General features: G+C 39.7%; 1 protein-coding gene across 1 annotated transcript; it reads left to right on the forward strand.

Annotated features, from left to right (window-relative positions):
• The first annotated feature begins 6569 nt into the window (after window positions 1–6569).
• LOC141649645 (uncharacterized) lies at window positions 6570–18626 on the forward strand. Its single transcript, XM_074458330.1, has 4 exons — window positions 6570–7579; window positions 7649–10685; window positions 18078–18283; window positions 18506–18626. The coding sequence occupies exons 1-4, from the start codon at window positions 6570–6572 to the stop codon at window positions 18624–18626; spliced, it is 4374 nt and encodes a 1457-aa protein (XP_074314431.1).
• Window positions 18627–20617: the final 1991 nt, after the last annotated feature.

Below are 20617 nucleotides of genomic sequence, written 5' to 3' on the forward strand. Positions count from 1 at the left end.
TCAGGACTTGCCATGAATAAAAGCAAGTCTTGTATGTATGGGAATGGACTTAGTGGAGGAGCTCTTGAGGAGCTTTGTCAGTTAGCTGGAATTAATATGGGCACTCTTCCTTTCAAGTATCTGGGAGTTCCCATAATTTCTAAACGTTTAGCTGCAAGTGATTGTGCAAAGTTGGTGGAGAGAGTTGTGGAGAGGATACGAGCAATTGGAGCAAGGAAATTGTCTTATGCAGGGAGGCTTGTTTTGATAAAGGCTGTGCTTAGTACTCTCCATTGTTACTGGGCACGCATCTTTGTCCTTCCTGTGAGTATACTTAACAAAATTGAGGCTATTTGCAGAAGTTTTTTGTGGCAAGGTAAAGATATTACAGATTCCCCTGCTCTAGTTGCATGGGATAAGTGTTGTGCACCTAAAACTGAGGGTGGTTTGGGCATTAAGGATCTCAGATGTTGGAATACTGCAGCTCTAGGTAAGTATATATGGTGGATTGCACAAAAAGAAGACCACTTGTGGGTAAAGTGGATACATGCAGTCTATATGAAAAATGAGGACTGGCAGACATATATTCCTAAGGTTGGTGCTAGCTGGGCCTGGAAGAAACTGTGTGGAATTAAAGAGAAACTAAAAGAGGGATATGCAGAGGAGTGGTGGGTAACATCAGGGAATTGTTACACTGTGCAGCAAGGGTACCAGTGGCTAAGAGGTCAAGGACTTAAGGTTAATTGGGTACCTTTTGTTTGGAACAATGTCAGTTTGCCTAAGCATTGCTTCCTTGGATGGCTTGCTGTTCATGGTAGGTTGCTCACTAGGGATAGACTAAAAAAGATGAAAATTTGTGAAGATATGGGATGTATTCTGTGTGGACAAGCTGATGAGAGCCACAAGCATTTATTTTTTGAGTGTGAGTATAGCAAAATATGCTTGGGACTGCTGAATGACATGCTACAGGTTAGCATTCCACTGAATGATTTTGTTCATTGGTGGATTAAGAAGCGTTTCAAAAGGTTGCTAAGGAAGAAAATGGTGGCAGCTGGGATGCAGGCTCTAATTTATCGAATCTGGGAACAAAGAAATAAATGCAGGTTGGAAGTGAGATTGGTAAGGCCTGAAGTATTACTCAGATTAGTGAAGGAAGATATAATGGTTCGAATGCAGGTGATACAACGACAGAGACCAACCAATGAAGATTATATGGTGTGGATGAATTAGTTTATTCACTGTATGGTAGTTGTTGTATATTTTCTGATTCTCAAAACAGTTGATGTAATTTGGTGATGGTTCATTTGGTATAATATTACTTACATTTTACCAAAAAAAAAAAAAAAAAAAAAAAAAAAAAAAAAATAATAATATTAACTTACTAAAACAAACCATACCCCAAGTTTAACTCATTCTTCAATTATAGTCAAGAGTAAATTAGGATGTTGACACATAAATAACATGGATTAATATTAACTTACTATAACAAACCATATCCCGTGTATTTATGAGTACCACCCTTTATGTATGTGTAATCAGATATTTGGTTGGGTATCCACAAATATTATATATCTGAAATATGGGTTGATATTCACATGGATACCCCATTATTTTCAAATCTTGGTTATTGTGGAGAGATTTTGATTAGGCTTAGAGGAGGAAAATTGAATCCCTCCAAATCACCCCCTCCATTTCCCTCCACCATCATTTACTATTCTAATAAGGAATTTTAAATCTCCTATTCTCCCTCCCTTTCTTTTCCCTCAAAATCCCCAATCCAAACACACCCTAAATATCGAATTCTCTTCCATCCCGGGAGCCACCATCATATCTAGTAAGGTTTAGGTCGGCCGATAAACATACAGAATATTATTAGATTTATGTGAAAGGATCACATTTCCATAATTTTGATGGTGAGAAAAGAATCTAATGATTCAGTTTTGATAAGAAAAAAATTCACACATTTTAGAATCCTATACTTTTAAGAGTGACATTTTCTTTATTTGCCATTATTGCAGGCAGAATAAGTTCCTACTTTTATACATTATTGTCAATTTCACTAGATTGATTCTAATAAACTTATCTATTTTCCCTAAAATAAAAAGAATAATTTTCACTTTTTGGCAACGGATCGACTTTAACATATTCAAATCGTCGATATTATCGTACTCCTTTTATTAAATAATAATCAAACTATTTAAATTGTGTTACATACTAACCCAATTGTATTATCCTTTTTCGTAGTTCATCAATCCTAAAAATACTTTTCCATTTCCAAATATAGTAACTAAAAATAGTAATTGATCATCTTTTTTTGATCATCTAGTCCATTGTTAAATAAATATTTTATTATCATTACTAAATAGTAGCTAGTTCATACAAAGGCTGTGTATGATATTCAATAGATTATTATTTGCGGAAGTGGATTGATATAGGAGATTATAAATGAGGAATTTAATTGAGAGGTATGACTTATTAAGGCTAAAACCGAGTCAACAATACCTTCAACAAACTCGAGTCCTAGCTAAAGTCCACCACCTTAACTTCCTCCTTGTTTTTCTCTTCTCTTGTTTAGTCAATGTATCCTATTTTCATGTTTATAGTTAGCTTAAGTTTAGGAACCCTTGTTGCTATTGTAACTATATATACATGTACCTATACACCCTTCTAATTATCAATATAACTTTTATCAATCATACGTATACTTTACATGGTATCACGAGTCTAAATGATCCTCACGATCAACACGATACAAAGCTTCCTCTGTGAGCTCCGAGTCATATACACGGTCCTTCTTCCCCTTCGTCCTTCCCCTTTCCTTTCATCAATGGCTAACCAACTTCAACTTTCTAGTGCCGCTGAACCCAACTCCCCTCTTACCCTTGTCAATTTCTCGAACTGCATTCAACTCAAGTACACCATGACTTTTCGTCAATGGCGTTTCCAAATCCGAGCTATCATGACTTCAATTGTTTTCGTTTCTTGATGGTACAAACCCGCCACCAGCCAAAACAATTACCCAAGAACCCGTTGCCCCTACCACTGCCTCCACCACGGTTGCCAATCCCGCCTATAACACATGGTATCGTCAAGATGAGCTTGTCCTTGGTGCTCTCACGGGCACCCTCTCTTCCCCCATTGCGGGCCTCATTGTCAATGACAATACGTCTCATGAGTCTTAGTCCACTCTACTCCGCACCTTTGCCAATTCGTCCCGTGGCCATCGTCTCCAAATCAAAGATCGCCTTGAGAATATTTCTCACACAGACGATATGTCCATCACTGACTATATGCCATTAAGGCTTGTACTGATGATCTTGCTCAACTCGAACATCCCATGGATGTTGCCGACATCACCAACAAGATCCTCAATGGTCTTAATCGGGAGAAATATCGCTCCGTCATTGATGTTGTTCGTGCGAGAGAAAACCCGATCTCCTTTGAGTCTCTCCATGAAAAGCTCATTCAACACGAGCTTCGCCTCAAACACACCACTCCTGCCGTCACCTATTCCCCGTCTGCCAATGCTGCCTCTTATCGCTCCAACAACCAAAATCGCTCCACTTATCAACCCCATTATCAAAACAACCAAAATCGCCAATCATATACTCCCAAACCCGCCATAACCTCTACACCCAACTCCGGTCAATCCAACTACAAAAATCCGTATAAAGGTCGTTGTCATTTCTGTGACGTTGTTGGCCATGTAGCGTCTGACTGTCCCGACCTCAAACGCCTCTATCCGGATGTTGTCTTTTCAACTCGTCAACCTCGTGGCTCCCGTCCTCAGGCCCACACTGCCGCTGCTTCCTCCTCTGTCCGACCTCGGTCATGGGTTGTTGATAGCGGGGCTTCTCATCATATTACGGATGACTTGAATACCCTTTCTCTTCATACATAATATGATGGCCCAGATGACCTTTATATTGGTGACGGGTCTCCGCTGCACATCACTCACACGGGTTCTTTCACTATCCCTTCTTCTTCCTCTCAATCTCTTGTTTTCAATAACGTTCTTGTCGTTCATAAAATTTCTCGAAAATTATTTTCCGTTCACTCAATTTTGTTTCGACAATAATGCTTATGTCGTATTCTCACATTCTTCTTTTTTCATTAAGGACATTCAGGCAGGTCGGCTTATTCTTCACGGTCCACTCATTGACGGGATGTATGTGTGGACCCCTCCCTCGCCTCAAGCGACTCTAACTATAGCACCGGGACAATCATCGTGGCATCGTCGTCTCGGTCATCCTTCCAACAAAATTCTTCGAGTTCTTAGCTCTAGATTCAAATTTCGCATTTCCTTTTCTGATGATTGTGTTGCTTGTCATATTAATAAAAGCCACCGTCTCCCATTTTCCGATTCTTCACTCGTCTCTAATGCTCCTCTTGACCTTATTTTTCTGACCTATGGCAATCCCCCGTCCCCTAATCCGATTCATATAAATACTATGTTGTCTTTGTTGATCATTTTACACATTATATATGGATTTATCCAACTATATTTAATAACCGGAAAATCCTAGAGAGATAAAATCCTAGAGAGATAAAATCCTCCCTTTTCTTTTTGAATGCTCGAACCTACTACTGGTCTCCCGCCGGAGACCACAATACCCAACACCCTTATCATTCCAAACCCTACCGTCCACCAGCCTATTATCCCTGAGATTGCTACCCCAACAAACCCTCCAACTCACAAAAATGCCAAAAGGAAAACCATGCATATTGAATCTTTCAATGCCCTGAACTCAAACAACCAGCACCACATTGAGACTCCTCTTCCAAAGTCCACTCATGTCAACGGAGCAAATACAGGTCTTCCGTCGTATAAATCGATGGTTCAAGGCTTTGACGGTGGTCCGGGTTCAATGAATGATTTATCTCTTGACGAGATAGATCTAGACTCTGATTCTGACATCGATGATGGTGACCAGGAAGAGGATGAATTATGCCCTAGGATATGCCTCACTAAAATGGAGAAAGCAATCATTCAAAAACCATGGCGACATGCCATCATCATTAAAATGTTTGATAAAAATATCGGCTACCTCTCGTTAATGAGGAAACTCCAAGCGAAATGGTCGATTAAGGAAAACTCACCCTAACTGATCTAACGGGGTCATATTATGTGGCCAGATTCTCGTCTAAACAGGATTACGATTTTGTTATGACACAAGGGCCTTGGATGATCGATGATCACTACCTTACCATTCGGAAATGGGTACCAAATTTCGTCCCATCGGAGGATAATATCACTAAGTTAACCGCGTGGGTGAGAATTCCGAATCTACCAGTAGAGTATTTTAATGAAACATTCCTGAAGAAGATAGGTTCTAAGATTGGTGACGTTATTCGTATTGATAATAATACAGCTACAGCGCAAAGAGGGCAATTCACTAGGCTGAGTATCGAGGTGGACATTTCCAAGCCTCTACTCTCTAAGTTCTGTCTCTATGGTAAAGTATATGGCATTCAATATGAAGGTTTGCGGATGATATGTTTCAAATGCGGTAAACTAGGGCACACAATGGACGACTGTGGGAAAGAAAAGGCAGCTCATTCTAATATGGAAGTGAACGAACAAGAAGGACAATGTGATGTCATCCCTACACATCGTCCTGAAAATGCTCTAGAAGCAGGACTCCGTCCAGAAGAGAAAGATAATTTCGGAGATTGGATGGTTGTCAAGAAACCACCTAGAAGAAAACCTCCTACCACCTCGGGGAAGCAACCACCAGTACAGGGGAAGGACAATCCTACCTCCGGCAAACCGTCTACTTCGTCTGGGTCAAGATTTGGAGTCCTAGAGAATAATCAAGAGGATACGAATCTGGTACAGAATCCGCTCACAATTACGAACAATCCCGTGTTTCAGGCTACTGCAATCCCTCGAAATATGAAAAAGAATCCTATTATTAGGCAAAGGATCAATACTTTGAACAAGCAAACCAATAGACTCCTTTCTAGCCATATTTCAAACAAATATACCCAACATGTTACCAAAAAAAATCCAAAAGATCAATCAAACAATATTGCCCCTATTAAAAATACCATAACTAATATTCCTAGTCTATCTTCTAATTCTCCTACCCAAAATACAATTCTAAAAGATATTACTAATATCTCCATTCCCTTAAAATCCAATAATAAAATCGTATCTCCTAATCCCCTCAACGCTCAACCAATTACTGCAAATCAACCCCAGTCAAACAACGTTTTGAGCACCAGAGATGAACCCGCACCCATACTTCTCCTACCTGGATCGTCCACTTCCACAACCGCGATGCCTCCCACAAAACCCCCAGATAGAAGTCATTCCCCCCACACAGAAGGTGAAGATTTCGACATGGCCGGAGATGGCGGCACCGTACCTGGGAATAATGGTGGCGGAATGCCCATTGATGGATGTCAGAATCGAACAGGTGAAGGACAGCCCTTCGAGTCTAACAATGGAATTATTGATACCATGGAGTGTTGATAATTTACTCAAACTAGTAAGTAGAGCTTATCTATCATCTTTACCTTATTTACCGGATTTTATGAATACAAGAATACCAAACTTGTGCCCCAACCTCCCCCATATTACCTTCATGGTATGGAATGTACAAGGAACAGGAAATAAGCGCAAAATTAGTGCAATTAAGGAAGTAGTCCGAACCTATAAACCGACGGTGCTAGCTCTCGTTGAAACTCATATGGGGGACGATCATGCCTCTAAACTAGGAGATATCTTGGGATACAAAGGACAGTCGAAAGTGAGTGCAATAGGCTTTAGCGGAGGAATTTGGGTTTATTGGAATTTGGAGGTCGTATCTGTCACTCCGATAACCCATCATCAACAGTACATCACTCTCGAGGTTGCTAGACAGGGGGAGCTCCCTTGGTTTTTCACAGCTGTGTATGCTAGCCCCGACCCAACTAATAGACGCGTATTATGGTCAGAATTAGAAGAATTTGCCAGGGCAAATAATAGACCTTGGTTATTAGCAGGTGACTTTAATGAGACGAGATCTTTAAGTGAACGACACGGAGGAGACTACAACATGGCAAGGCGATGTGCCTTTTTCAACAATTGGATAGAAAACTGTGAGCTTATTGAACTAGCTTTCTCGGGCTCAGCTCATACCTGGGCAAGGGGAAATTCGACAAAGACAAGGCAAAGCGCAAGACTAGACAGGGCACTCTGCAACGGTGACTGGGGTGCCTTATTTGAGGACACAATGGTCCGGCATTTACCGGCGTTCCAATCTGACCACTGCCCTATCTTAATATCCCCAAACGGCTTTGCTCCAATTAAAGCAGTAAATAGACCGTTTCGATTTCAAGCATGCTGGTTGATACATGAAAATTTCAAGGAATTTGTCGATCAAAACTGGCCATCAAGCGGTGAGTTCCCGGTTAGATTGGACGAATTATCAGAAAAATTACAAAACTGGAACTCTGAAATTTTCGGGAATATATACAAACGCAAGAAATCACTTATAGCTCGAATTGGAGGGTGCCAAAGAGAGCTATCGATCGCAAGAAGAACAAATTACATTAAGTTAGAAGCTAAATTAAGAAAAGAATTGGATGAAGTTCTAGCACAAGAAGAGCTCCTGTGATACCAAAAATCGAGACTCGATTTTATTAAAGATGGCGATCGTAACACTTCATATTTTCATGTCAGCACTTTGGTTCGGAGATGGAGAAATAAAATTTCAACGCTTAAAGATGATTCGGGGCAATGGCAAGACGATCCAAGTAAAGTTAAACAAATCGTGGTTGAGTATTACAAAGCTTTATATACTGATGAGCACAATCCCGGATTCAATAATGCAATTCCGTGGGATATTTTCCAAGATTTTAATAACGAAGATTGGGAATGGCTTACTAGACCTTATAGTATAGCTGAAATTGAAAGGGTTATTAGCAATATGGGTTCCTTGAAGGCTCCAGGACCGGACGGGTTTCAAGCTTTATTCTATCAAAAACACTGGCCCTTGATCGAGCAGTCTCTTTGCGAGATGGTTTTGAAAGCACTCGAAGGTAAAGGCATGCCGGCTGGACTAAACGATACGCATCTCGTTTTAATACCCAAGGTCGACACTCCAGAATACATTACACAATTTCGCCCTATAAGCTTGTGCAATGTAGCCTATAAAATCATAAGCAAGACGCTCGCTAATCGCATAAAAAAGGTTCTACCTCGGCTCATATCCGAAACCCAGAGTGGTTTTGTGCCTGGTAGACAAATTACTGACAACATAGTGGTTTTTCAAGAAGTCATTCATTCTATGAGAAAGAAGAAAGGGTCGAAGGGTATAATGGCAATCAAAATTGACCTTGAGAAAGCGTATGACCGTCTTAGATGGAGCTTCATATACGACACATTGAGCGACATGGGTTTTCCTAGACTAATTATTGACGTAGTGATGGAATGTGTATCCTCGGCAAGGATGCAAATTTTATGGAACGGGGAGCCAACGGAACAATTCACACCAACCAGGGGAGTGCGTCAAGGGGACCCGTTATCCTCATATCTATTCGTCATGTGCTTGGAAAAGCTGCAACAGGCCATTGATCAGGAAGTCCGGAACAACAACTGGAAGCCCATTATTATTTGTAGAAACGGTCCTCAAATTACCAATCTATTCTTTGCAGACGATATGGTCTTATTCGGCGAAGCAACAGAGGAACAGGCGGTGGTCATGAAACATGTGCTCGACAACTTCTGTTTGGCCTCAGGAGAGAAAATTAGTAACGCCAAATCTCGAGTCTTCTTTTCTAACAACACGGAGCAAATAAACCGTGAGGAGGTGTGTGCAGCCCTTGGGTTTGAAGAAACGGATGATCTAGGGACCTACCTAGGTATGCCGACTATCAATGGACGGGTTACCCGTCAAACCTTCAGTCATCTTGAGGAGAAAATTAATCGAAGGTTAGCAGGGTGGGCCACCAAACGATTGTCGCTTGCGGGAAGGACCACTCTTGTTCAATCAACTCTTACTACTATCGCAAACTATAGCATGCAAACGGCAAAGATTCCTAGGACTGTCTGTGATTCAATAGACAGGAAAGCAAGAAGATTTCTTTGGGGTGGTGATGATTTAAAAAAACCGATACATTTAATATCATGGGAGAACCTACAAAAGCCCAAGTCACTTGGGGGACTCGGCCTTCCATCAGCTAGGCAATCAAACGCCGCTTTTCTAACTAAGCTAGGATGTAGAGCATTAGTGGAACCGACTAGCCTTTGGTCAAGAGTTCTACGAGCAAAGTATTGCAATAATAGATGCGACATCGACATCTTTCAAGCTAAGAGGAGCATGTCTAATGTATGGGCTGGTATCTCGTCACAAGCAAGAACTATCGTAAGGGGTACGGCTACTGTTGTGGGGAACGGACGAAGGACACTATTTTGGGACCATGCTTGGGTAGACGGAATTTGCCCAAGTGATCACGCCCTAGCTCCAATTCCGGAAGCAATACTTGGAAATACAGTGAGTGAAATGTGGAGCGAAAATTCGGGTTGGAATTGGGATTGCTTCGCTAATTTTTTACCACAAGAAATTCTTCAAAAAATCTCTTCTATTTTGTTAACAGATGACCCCGAGATGGAAGATTCGTTATACTGGAACGGAACGTCGTCGGGAAAATTCTCTCTAAAGTCTGCATTGGGCTTTCTTCGAGGACATGATTATTCTAACGAGCCCGAGACCATCATGTGGAGGACGATTTGGCGGTTACCAGTCCAGCAACGGGTTCGCATGTTTATCTGGTTGGCGGCCCATGGTAGGGTCATGGTGAATGTGAACAGGGTTATTAGGAACATGGGGGATGACCCCCGATGTCCACGTTGTGATGGAGACGAAGAAACAACGGAGCACCTCCTTCGCTCCTGCCCAGTTTCGAAACAAATTTGGAATCTCATAGGTATTGATTCCTCCAATATATACTTTTTTAACTCTCCCTTTAGTGAATGGATAACAAGATGTGCGAGTAATGACGTCTCTACAAATGAAGCGAATTGGCCCATGATGTTCGCGATTACCTGTTGGTGGATTTGGAGATGGCGTAATAATGTGGTTTTTGGTAGCGAGAACGAAAACCCAACTGAACCTCGTCAATTTCTTTTCCAACAGTTCGAAATGAATAAAAAAGCCTTCGACAGATTCGACTTATTCATTCCTCAACCAAAACCAGCCAATATTGAGGTTTTTATTCGCTGGGTGCCACCGCCTCACTCTTGGGTCTTGCTTAATACGGATGGAGCATCGAAGGGAAACCCGGGTCCAGCTGGGGGAGGAGGAATATTCAGAGACGAAACGGGTGATTTTCTACATGCTTATTACTTCTCCTGTGGGTCATGTTCATCAATGAAGGCCGAACTCTTAGCTCTTCAAACCGGCCTGAAATGGGCGAAAGATATGGGAATAAGAAGACTTCTCGTACACATGGACAACTCTCCGTGTGTAGATATCGTCAAAGAGAATCAGCTGCTGAGCAATAACTTGAAATTCATAGTTCAAAATTGCCAAGATATGATCCGGGATAACTCATGGATGGTCAAAGTGGAGCATACGTATCGAGAGGCAAATCGAGCTGCCGACTTGTTAGCAAATAAGGGTGTGAATGCTAGTAATACGCCTGTCTATTTAGATGCTCCTCTAGTCGAGCTTCGTCCTATCCTAAGGGAGGACATATTTGGGGTGGCTATTCCCCGTGTAATAGCGAACAATTAGTTAAAGGGGTTTATCCCCTCATTAGTACCAAAAAAAAAAATATGAATTTATCCACTTAAATAAAAATCCCACACCGCTTCTACCTTTCTCAAATTTCGAGCTATAGTCGAAAAATATTTTAATAAACCAATTCGACAATTTTATTCCGATAATGGCGGTGAATTCAGAAAGATGACGAATTAGCTACATATTAAGGGAATAATAATTGATCATCTTTTTTTGATCATCTAGTCCATTGTTAAATAAATATTTTATTATCATTACTAAATAGTAGCTAGTTCATACAAAGGCTGTGTATGATATTCAATAGATTATTATTTGCGGAAGTGGATTGGTATAGGAGATTATAAATGAGGAATTTAATTGAGAGGTATGACTTATTAAGGATAAAACCAAGTCAACAATACCTTCAACAAACTCGAGTCCTAGCTCGAGTCCACCACCTTAACTTCCTCCTTGTTTTTCTCTTCTCTTGTTTAGTCAATGTATCCTATTTTCATGTTTATAGTTAGCTTAAGTTTAGGAACCTTTGTTGCTATTGTAACTATATATACATGTACCTATACTAGAGCTGTCAAAACCTGACCCGACCCGAAAACCGACCGTAACCCGACCCGTAAATAACCCGCAAATAACCCGGTGTTTTCAACCCGAACCCGAAAAGTACCCGAACCCGTTTTGACCCGTAAATAGCGGGTCGAAACCCGACCAGAACGGGTTGACCGTTGGAGTCAAGGAATATATCTTCCTTAAAATTGATAATGTCAAATAGGTATTGACTTATAAAATTTTAAGGAAAGATATGTATATATACGGAATGTCACGTCATCACCTTGAACCATATGCCACGTCATCACATCAAAGTGTGTGTCACACCGTCACTTTCACCATATTACGTCGATCTGTATTCTTCGTCAGCACTGCCATGTTATCATTTCAGGCAACATGTCATGTCATCACCTTGAAGCGTGTGTCACGCCATTACTTTCATCGTGTTACATCAAACCGCATTCCATGTCGGCACTGCCACGTCATCACCTTGATCACATGCCACGTTATCACTTCGAAGTGTGTACCACACCGTCACTTTTATCGTATTATGTGGAACCACACTCCACGTCAGCACAACCACCTCATCACCTCTGGTCACATGCCACGTCATCATTGTCATCTTATTTGAGTCTCATTGTCGTACTTATAGAGTTAGTGAGGGTAATGATGATGATGATGACGGGGTGGTGGCGGCGAGAATGGTGACAATTAAGTCAACTAAGACGAGCAAGATGAGAAAAAACGTATAAATGGTAGGAATTACGATATAAAAGAAATTTTAAAAAATGACAGAAAAAGATGTTGATCGGCCCGTTGTTTACCCGAACCCGACCCAAAACCCGTGTCGAACCGTTCGTATAATGGTGTGATATTGAAAATATTAAGCAAAAAATATTTAATCTTACTAATATCATATATTAAACTAGATAATAATAAAACTTTAAGAATAATTATGTGTTTATAGGTAGAATTAAAGAAAATGGAATTTTTAAAAAAGGCGTTAGTGGGACCCGTTCTGACCCTAAACTCGACCCGAAACCCGTATAAACCCGACCCGTATAAACCCGTATTTTTCAAACCCGAGATAGACCCGACCCGTATTTTACCCGAACCCGAAATGACCGAACCCGTAACCCGTCCGTTTGACCCGTTTGACAGGTCTAACCTATACACCCTTCTAATTATCAATATAACTTTTATCAATCATACGTATACTTTACATGACTGGAATAGTTCAATCAATATATTTTTTAAAGTGTTTTGTAATCACCATATATAATTAATTTGATAATTTTTTCTATCTATGTATGGTGTTTTTTTTTTGTCTAACGAATTGCACACTTTGTCGCATTACAATAGAGGGGAGAGGAGATTAAATCCTGGGACCTATTGTCTACAATACTTCCGTCTTAACCACTAAACTACGTATACGACATCTTCGGTATATATGGTGGATTGTGGAACCAACATATTGAATAGACTTGATTAAAGCTCAATCTAGTATTTTAATATGTTATTTTTTTGAGGGGAATTTTAATATGTTATTTACTAGGCACTTAAATTAGTAATGTAGTATGGTCAGTCAGACATACATACTATATACACTAAAAGTCTCTGTTTTTGCAGCAACAACAAAAGGCCTACTTCTCAACATGTATAGAGCTCACTCAGCTTCTTTACCTTCCGTTTCTTTCCGAGTTACATCAAAAAAATTATCTTCTATTCTGGCCTCAACAAAGCCAGTACCAATGGAATTGCGCCACTCTTTGTGCACAATTCGTAGTTACCTTCGTATGTATGTTCACTCACCAGTTAACCTGGCTACTGGCTGATATTTTACATGTAATCAACTCTTCTTTATTTATTTGTTATTTAATATATAAATTTCATTATTGTCAAAAAAAAAAAAAAAATATACTAAAAGTCTCGAACCTGCCAAAAATTTCTCAGCATTGTGTCGTTTACCAATTGTGAATCTTGAATTAAGGTCTGTTTGATTTGTACTAAATTTAAATTGGTCAAGGGTTCCACTAAATTTAACAAAGCGTCTTGCTTGTGACGGGCTAATCCCGTCACAAGCTTGTGACATCTCACAAAAAGGGTGAGGTGACAAGGTGGGGCACCCCCTATGTGCTTCCCCAGTCATCTCTCATGGGTATTTTTTAAGAGGAAATGGTATCCGTCACAAGCTTGTAACGGATTTCGCCGTCACAAATGAGATTTTGTAAAAATTTAAACCTGATACTTTGATAAAGAGGAAAATTAAAAATGAGACGAAGAGACTTTACAAAAATGAGACTTTACGAAAATTTATCAAACTAAAACCAAAGACCCAAAACCCGAGATTATACAAAATGTACTAGATTAATCAGTGTTATATACTAAAATCCTTCAGGCTAATCCATCCAATTCGGGGCTCCTATTGATAATGAATCGATGGTAAGCCCCAAAACTGTTTCATCTTTTAATTAATAGTATGCGTATTTGTCAGCTAATCAACAACAGTCTCTCTTTTTGGGAGAATTGTTTTTCAGTTTTTTTTGTCCTTTATTTCGGGGAGTTTTCCAGTTAATCCTGGATTTAATTTCAATCAAAATATAGACAAGAGTAATTCGTTGATGGTTCGTCGCATATTACTTCAATGGATATAATTTGTCAACGATCTATAGAACTAGTAAGAGGTCTTTTTCCTTTTACAATTTATCATACGAAGGATCTCTCATCAAAAGCTGCATGAAGATAGCGATACGAGGCCGAGCCGAATTGTCAGATCATGGTTTGAGATCCCTAATTTACAAGAAATTTATTTTTCTTTGGTTTCTAATAGATTCGTTTTCGATTATAGTTATTCTTTGTACAGTAGGTCTCATGAGAGACCGTCTCCCACTAATTTAGTGGGAGACATAATAGGGAAAAAGAAAATTTAGTGGGTCCCTCACCCCATCATGTGAGAGGTCTCTCAATAACGCTATTGAGAGACCGTCTCTCCGGAGTTTTTGTGTTCTTTGTAAGTGTCGTATGCCGTTCAATTAATGAAATTATTCTTCTATTTCAAAAAAAAAAAATATAAGCGTATAAAACGGATAAATTTAAACACAGATTATTTAGTGGATACATATCCTTTTAATTGAAAAAATATATTCCTTACTACTTTTTTTTTAGAAAATCTTTCTTACTTCATCATTTATCATTCAGTTATGGACAAAGAAGATTATTTCCATAGTTAGATGCAGATTTTGAGGAGCTTATTGTAATTGATTGCACATTGGTTTCCATTTTTTCAAATATATGAATCTTTACATAAATTTTTTTTTTATTTTTTTTATTTACCTGTTAAAATTTCTAGTAAATGACACATGGCATATTATTAGGCTAATGATACGTGGCGAAAACTTAGGTTGACAGCTTCAGCTTTAATATAATATATAATTCAATGTTAAAATAGAAAGGACAACAATTGACAGGTGTAGATACTTTATTTCTACACCTCCCGCCAACCACCCAGTGATGATTGGGCCGCATGTTTGATACGCGGAACGATTTATGACAGCCCGTAAGTTCATCGACAAGTGATAGCTCAAACACTCAAGTCAATCCCTTGGTCGTTATCTACGCACCGATACGGTCGTTTTGACAGTAATTAGAGTTCATTTGGAGTCCGGGTCAAAAAACGCTTCATTTTCTAAAAACCGTTTAAATGCCGAGTTGAAATATTTCGGAAAGAATTCTCTGGATATTTATTCATAAATTAAAGTTAATATTTTAAGTAAATATCGACCGTAATATTGTGTTTTATGGAATAAGGAAGTGTATATCTACCAAAATTGCATAATAAAACGAGGAAACCTTTGTTGCTGAGGAGGAAATCTCTGGGGAAATTACATAGCAGGTGCTGCGCCTCTTTCAACGATCGCAACGGCTGTTGCGCCTCTTCTCCAGCCCTTTTTTCGTGCTTTTCAGAATATTTCCGTGATTTGTTTCCAAATCCGTGTCATTCCTAAACTCTTCCATATGTTAGTATAAATAAAGGCCTTCGGCCTCCATATTTGGCACGCGAGTGTTCCGCCCCTTCTCTCTCTCTATCTCTCTCTCTCTCTCCTCTCTCTTTGCATTCTAGACTATGGTATTGCTTTCGACTCTTACGTGCTTGATCAATCGACCACGTAAGCTCAGATCATTCTGAGTCCCAGTCACGTTGCATAGACCGACAAATTTGACCAACTCCACCTTTAATCAACTTAATAAATCTATTAAATCCTCTAACGAGAGCACTTTCCACACATATTTGAGTCGAGCAATCACTAAACGATAACTTTAGTCAATCTCGTTTCGTCAAACATCTAAGTCTAAGGGTGTAAATACCATTTTATTATTGTACTTTTACTTTGTATCAATTAATGTAGATCTATATCAAAAACACGTTTGAAAACCGATTTAAAATCCATCTTTTATAACCGTTTTTACGAAATAGCAGAGGTTAGACGTCGAGAAGAAACGCAGCAGCAGCCGCGCCTCTTCGAAGGATCGCAGCCTTGTTGCGCCTCTTCCAGAGGTTGCTTGCTGCTCCTGCTCTTCTTCTTCTTCCTCGAATTCCTACAAGTTTCTCTTTTTCTTTTTCTTTCGTCTTTCTTTGTGTTCTTTGTTGTTTCAGTATATAAATCATGTTTTTAACAATTTCCTTTTATTTACAATGCTTAATTCGCCCTTAATCCCGAGTAATTCAATACTTGCGGTTTTTCGCCGTTTTAATTGAAATCGATTCTTCTGGGTTTCGACTTGTTCATGTCGAGATTCTGGAATCCTAATTTGATACATAAGGTTTCTTCCGAATCTTATTTTTCCAGTTTTGTCTTAATCTAACCTCAAGTTTCGCCTTTTTGTATTTCCGACACGAGTTCATCATAATCATTTAAACCGCTGTAATTTCTCGTTTTAATTCGTTTTATGACCTACCCAGGTACATATAATTGATTAAAACACTTCAGCTCGAGTCTAATATCAATAATCGATCTTAAATATACCAAGGAACGATAACGATGTTGCGGTTCTGACTTCACAGCCAGAACCCAGCTCTAGAACAGACGCATGAAGTGCTGCGCCTTTTCCAGAGGACGCAGCAGATGCTGTGCCTGTTCTGGGTTGGTTACTGTCTCTAAACACTTTCTCGCTTTGACGTAGCTCCTAATTACGGTTCAAATCAACTATAATTCGTATTATCACCTCTAATCTGACGTATTTTCGTATTTTAATTAAGTTTTATTTTCCTTTTATTTTCTTCATCGAAATCCCGTCTTCGAGCTTGCTTTTGACGTAGATCAAATAAACCTTGTAATGTTTGTAATTTTAATTGTTGTAATTTATTTATCGTAATTATTATTTATGTATGATTAAATTGTATGGCATTCACATGTATTGAATCTAACATTTACTTCATCCAATTGGTTTGCTAAATCACGTGTTAACCGACAGAGTCTAATTTCACATGCTAGGATTAATCTATGTTTGTTGCATTGCATGCATTACATCGACGACATATCAAATATGAACAATTTCCCTAATCATTAGTAGAGTCCTCTATCGAGACGGGCGGGATTATGTGTTCGAATTAAAGAACTTCCTAATACGTACCCTCACCTCTTACTGCAGTTATCTCTGGACATCCGTGTCCATTGGCATCTCGAGAGTCATTCTAGACATGGAATGCTAAGGGTAACGAGTTCTTAGTGTTCATGTCACTACTTTGTGTCTTGACATGATGCAAAGTATTCGAACGGTTTTCAATTTTTCCACAATAAATTGGTGGCGTCTCCACAAATGAAAGCTTATTCAACCTTTCACCGATTTCAATGCCTCACCAATCGGTACCGTGGGAGAAGTGTCGCCGCCTCAAAACGCAGACGAACGCGCGAGTGCGCGCGACGCTGGTGGCCCATGGCCACAGTTTGGCGACTTCGCTGGGGATGATACACATACGTGTTACCTAGGGTGAAACTTAAACAAGGTTAGGGAATAGTTTATACGAGACAGTTGTCGATTTTCATTACTCGACCTTCTTAGGTCGTTTTATTTGGTCTTCTTAGGCCCTAAACCAACCGATTCGACCAATCGTCCCGTCCGGACAGTCCACATTCCTATCTGGGCCTAAAGATGGATAACGATTGACGTCAACCATACTGCGGTACATACTCATGTTTGTATCGAGAGCTTTCATTACTCGAGGAAATAGACTAGGAATCGACCTTACTCATGTTTGGCACGGACCTCTCCACAGACCAGGGTTTGATTGCTTGGTATAGCAACCCACCTTTTTAAGCCAAAACCCTTTAAATGTACTGAGCATACCGTTATAATGCCCATATGTATGTTTGTATCATATACGTTATTACCATTTGTAAACAAAACTATGACGAAATTTTGAAAAATAAAATCCATTTCAAAATGTAAACCTTTTCAAAAATGGCCTAAAACAACGCAGAATAAGCCGAAACTCTGTCCAAATGTCGAGTCAAACTTCGGGCCTCAAACCTATTTCAAAACTCACATCGAGTCACCACTCCTACAACTACACTACAGTTGTCTAGGACAAACATTTCAAAATTTGTCATTTTCAAATCCCACTTGACACAGTGGCACACACCCACTTCACGAGTCAAGTCTTTTTTTGAGTAAGTGTGCAAAAATGGTCGATCGTGTTTTGATTCATCGTCGATCTCTTATCCTCAGTCCAAAATAGTGGGAACTAGTCAAGGAAGCGTTAATGGTCGATCCGAACAACCCGCAAATGGTAATGATCAAATACTAGCTGCACTCCTTCGTATCCAGACAAGCCAAGACCAAGCTTACGCTCGCCTTAACGCTATCGAAGGCCGTATTGTCGCTGTAGAAGCCAGATTTCCTCCTGTAGAAGGTCCCATTCCCTACACGCTCATACAGGATAATCTTCCACCCTTTGAACAACCAGAAGTCAATCTTCCACCAGGCCCTACTGAAGCTAAAAAGCGACTCCAGTATTTGGAAGAGCAACTAATGTACCTCAAGGGAGATGACATCTATAGGGAAAACAGTCGCAAATACGAGGCAGTAAATGCTCAACTGCCAACTAACTTCAATATGACTGACATCCCGAAGTTTACGGGGCATGAAAACCCTTTGAACCATATTCTTTCATTCAAAGATTATATGTCTATCAAAGGTATTAAGCCAGAGATGTTCTTAAGGATCTTTCCTTCATCTCTTGATACTTTTCCTAGGCAATGGCTCTACTCTTTGGATCATAAGAAAATTGCTACTTTGGACGATGCTGCAATCATTGTTGTCAGAATCGCGATTCGATCCAACGATTCTACGACTTTACGATCTAAAAATGCTTGACCAATCCTGGATCCTACGATTCTATCATAGTTGTAGAATCTTACGATCCTATTAATATGAAAATTTCTAGAGATGGGATCATAATACGGTCCTACGATCCGATTCCATAATAAAAAAAATTAATATATATTTTTATAAAATGACACCGTAAAACCCAAATTTCGTGTAAGTTGTTAATACAATGATACTAAAATCATTAATTACCAATATTTTATGAATAAATTAATAAATAAGTGTTTTGATTTTCAATTATATGTTTTTAACAAATAAAAAATAATATTTAGTGAGTTTGTAGAATCTTGCGATTCTACGATCCGATTCTACCGATTCGATCCTACCCTCCCCATCGATCCAAAGTAGAATCCCGATTCTGACAACATTGGCTACAATTGAGTTCACGAAATAGTATGCAGATAATGCTGAAATTAAAGCCAATATGCGCACTCTAGAGGTTCTTACCCAAAATGAGAAAGAAGGTTTCACCGACTTCTTAAGTAGGTGGAGAAAGATTAGCACACAACTCGTTGAACGCCCAGACGAAGCTACTCTTGTTGAAAAGTTTGTGGACAATTTAAGGTCAATTTACGCGAACCATCTAAGGTACCAAAACATAAAATCTTTCAAGGACTTAACTATGCTAGGAACAAGAATTGAAGACGACATCCGTAAAGGACTCTTATCCAAAACGATAGGTCGCGGATATCAAGGCACAACGAGTTGTTCTTATGGCTCCACTAGCAAGACCGACGAGGTCAACCTTGTCGAATCGTCTACTAAGAAGAATAATCCGCAAAGGAAGTTCACCAATGTTGGTGACTCGTACTCCAATGCTCTAAAAATATTGATGAAACAACGCAAACTTCAACCCATAGGACCTACACCTGATCCAGAGAAGAAGTCTAGGTTCTGGGATGAGAATGCCTACTGCTAGTACCATAGAGGCAAAGGGCATGATACAGAGAATTGCTTCATATTGAAGCATGCCATTCAGGATATGATTGAAGATGGGCGCTTGCCTATACCTCCTGCAAGCAAGCCTAACAATACTCAGAATCCTCTTGGAATCTTAATGATCACAGAGGAGGAATCCGCCTTGGATTGTTCATACCTCATTTCTCCAGCTGAAGATGAGATCAATGCACTAGAAAATGAGGAGAATTATTCCACCATCTCCCCTACTATTGCTGATTTTGTCGCACGGGCAAATGGTGTAAGTAGACAAGTTTCAGAGCTAGAAGTTGCAGTGGCATCCCTACGCAATCCAAGCACTATACCTAGGGGAGAAATGCCAGTGATTCCAATCTTATCTCAAGGATCCATAATGCAAGAAGTGATCGCAGTGAGCGATAATCTAGTCGAGCAAATAATCAGCCTAGAGGCTGAAATCATAAGCTTGAGAGAGATCGGTATCGTCAATGGAATATGGGTGGATGATGATGAAGATGTTTACCTGAAAGAACATCCTCTAGTCAAGGCTAGTGAAGATCAAGATGTATACCACCTTACTCGCTCAGGACGTCCATATCAAAAGGGCACTCAAGGACAAGCAAATGGTCCAGTTGCTAATGGTCCAACTACTAACACCAATGTCATCACACCGAATGATGGCGAGGATAAATCTGTTAACCATTTATTGAAGAAACTTCAAAAGACAAAGGCTGATCTTTCAGTCTGACAACTAGTTACAAGTTCATTTCCTCATCGCCAGGCTTTACTGCAAGCATTGGCTAAATTGAACGTAGCACACGACTCTACACCCGATGACGTCGTCAACCTAGTCTTCCAAGACTCAGTCAAGCTAAGTAACCCAGTTACATTCTCAGATGAGGACTTGCCTCCCTTTGGCGTCACTCATAACCTCGCTCTATACATCATAGTCATATTCTTGAAGAAAAACGTGCCAATGACTTTGGTGGATGACGGCTCCGCAGTCAATGTCATACCACTAAAGACGGCATACAAGTTAGGCATGAAAGAATCAGACTGGACTC

Source organism: Silene latifolia, chromosome 3, assembly GCF_048544455.1.
Source record: "Silene latifolia isolate original U9 population chromosome 3, ASM4854445v1, whole genome shotgun sequence".
NCBI classification, from domain to species: Eukaryota; Viridiplantae; Streptophyta; class Magnoliopsida; order Caryophyllales; family Caryophyllaceae; genus Silene; species Silene latifolia.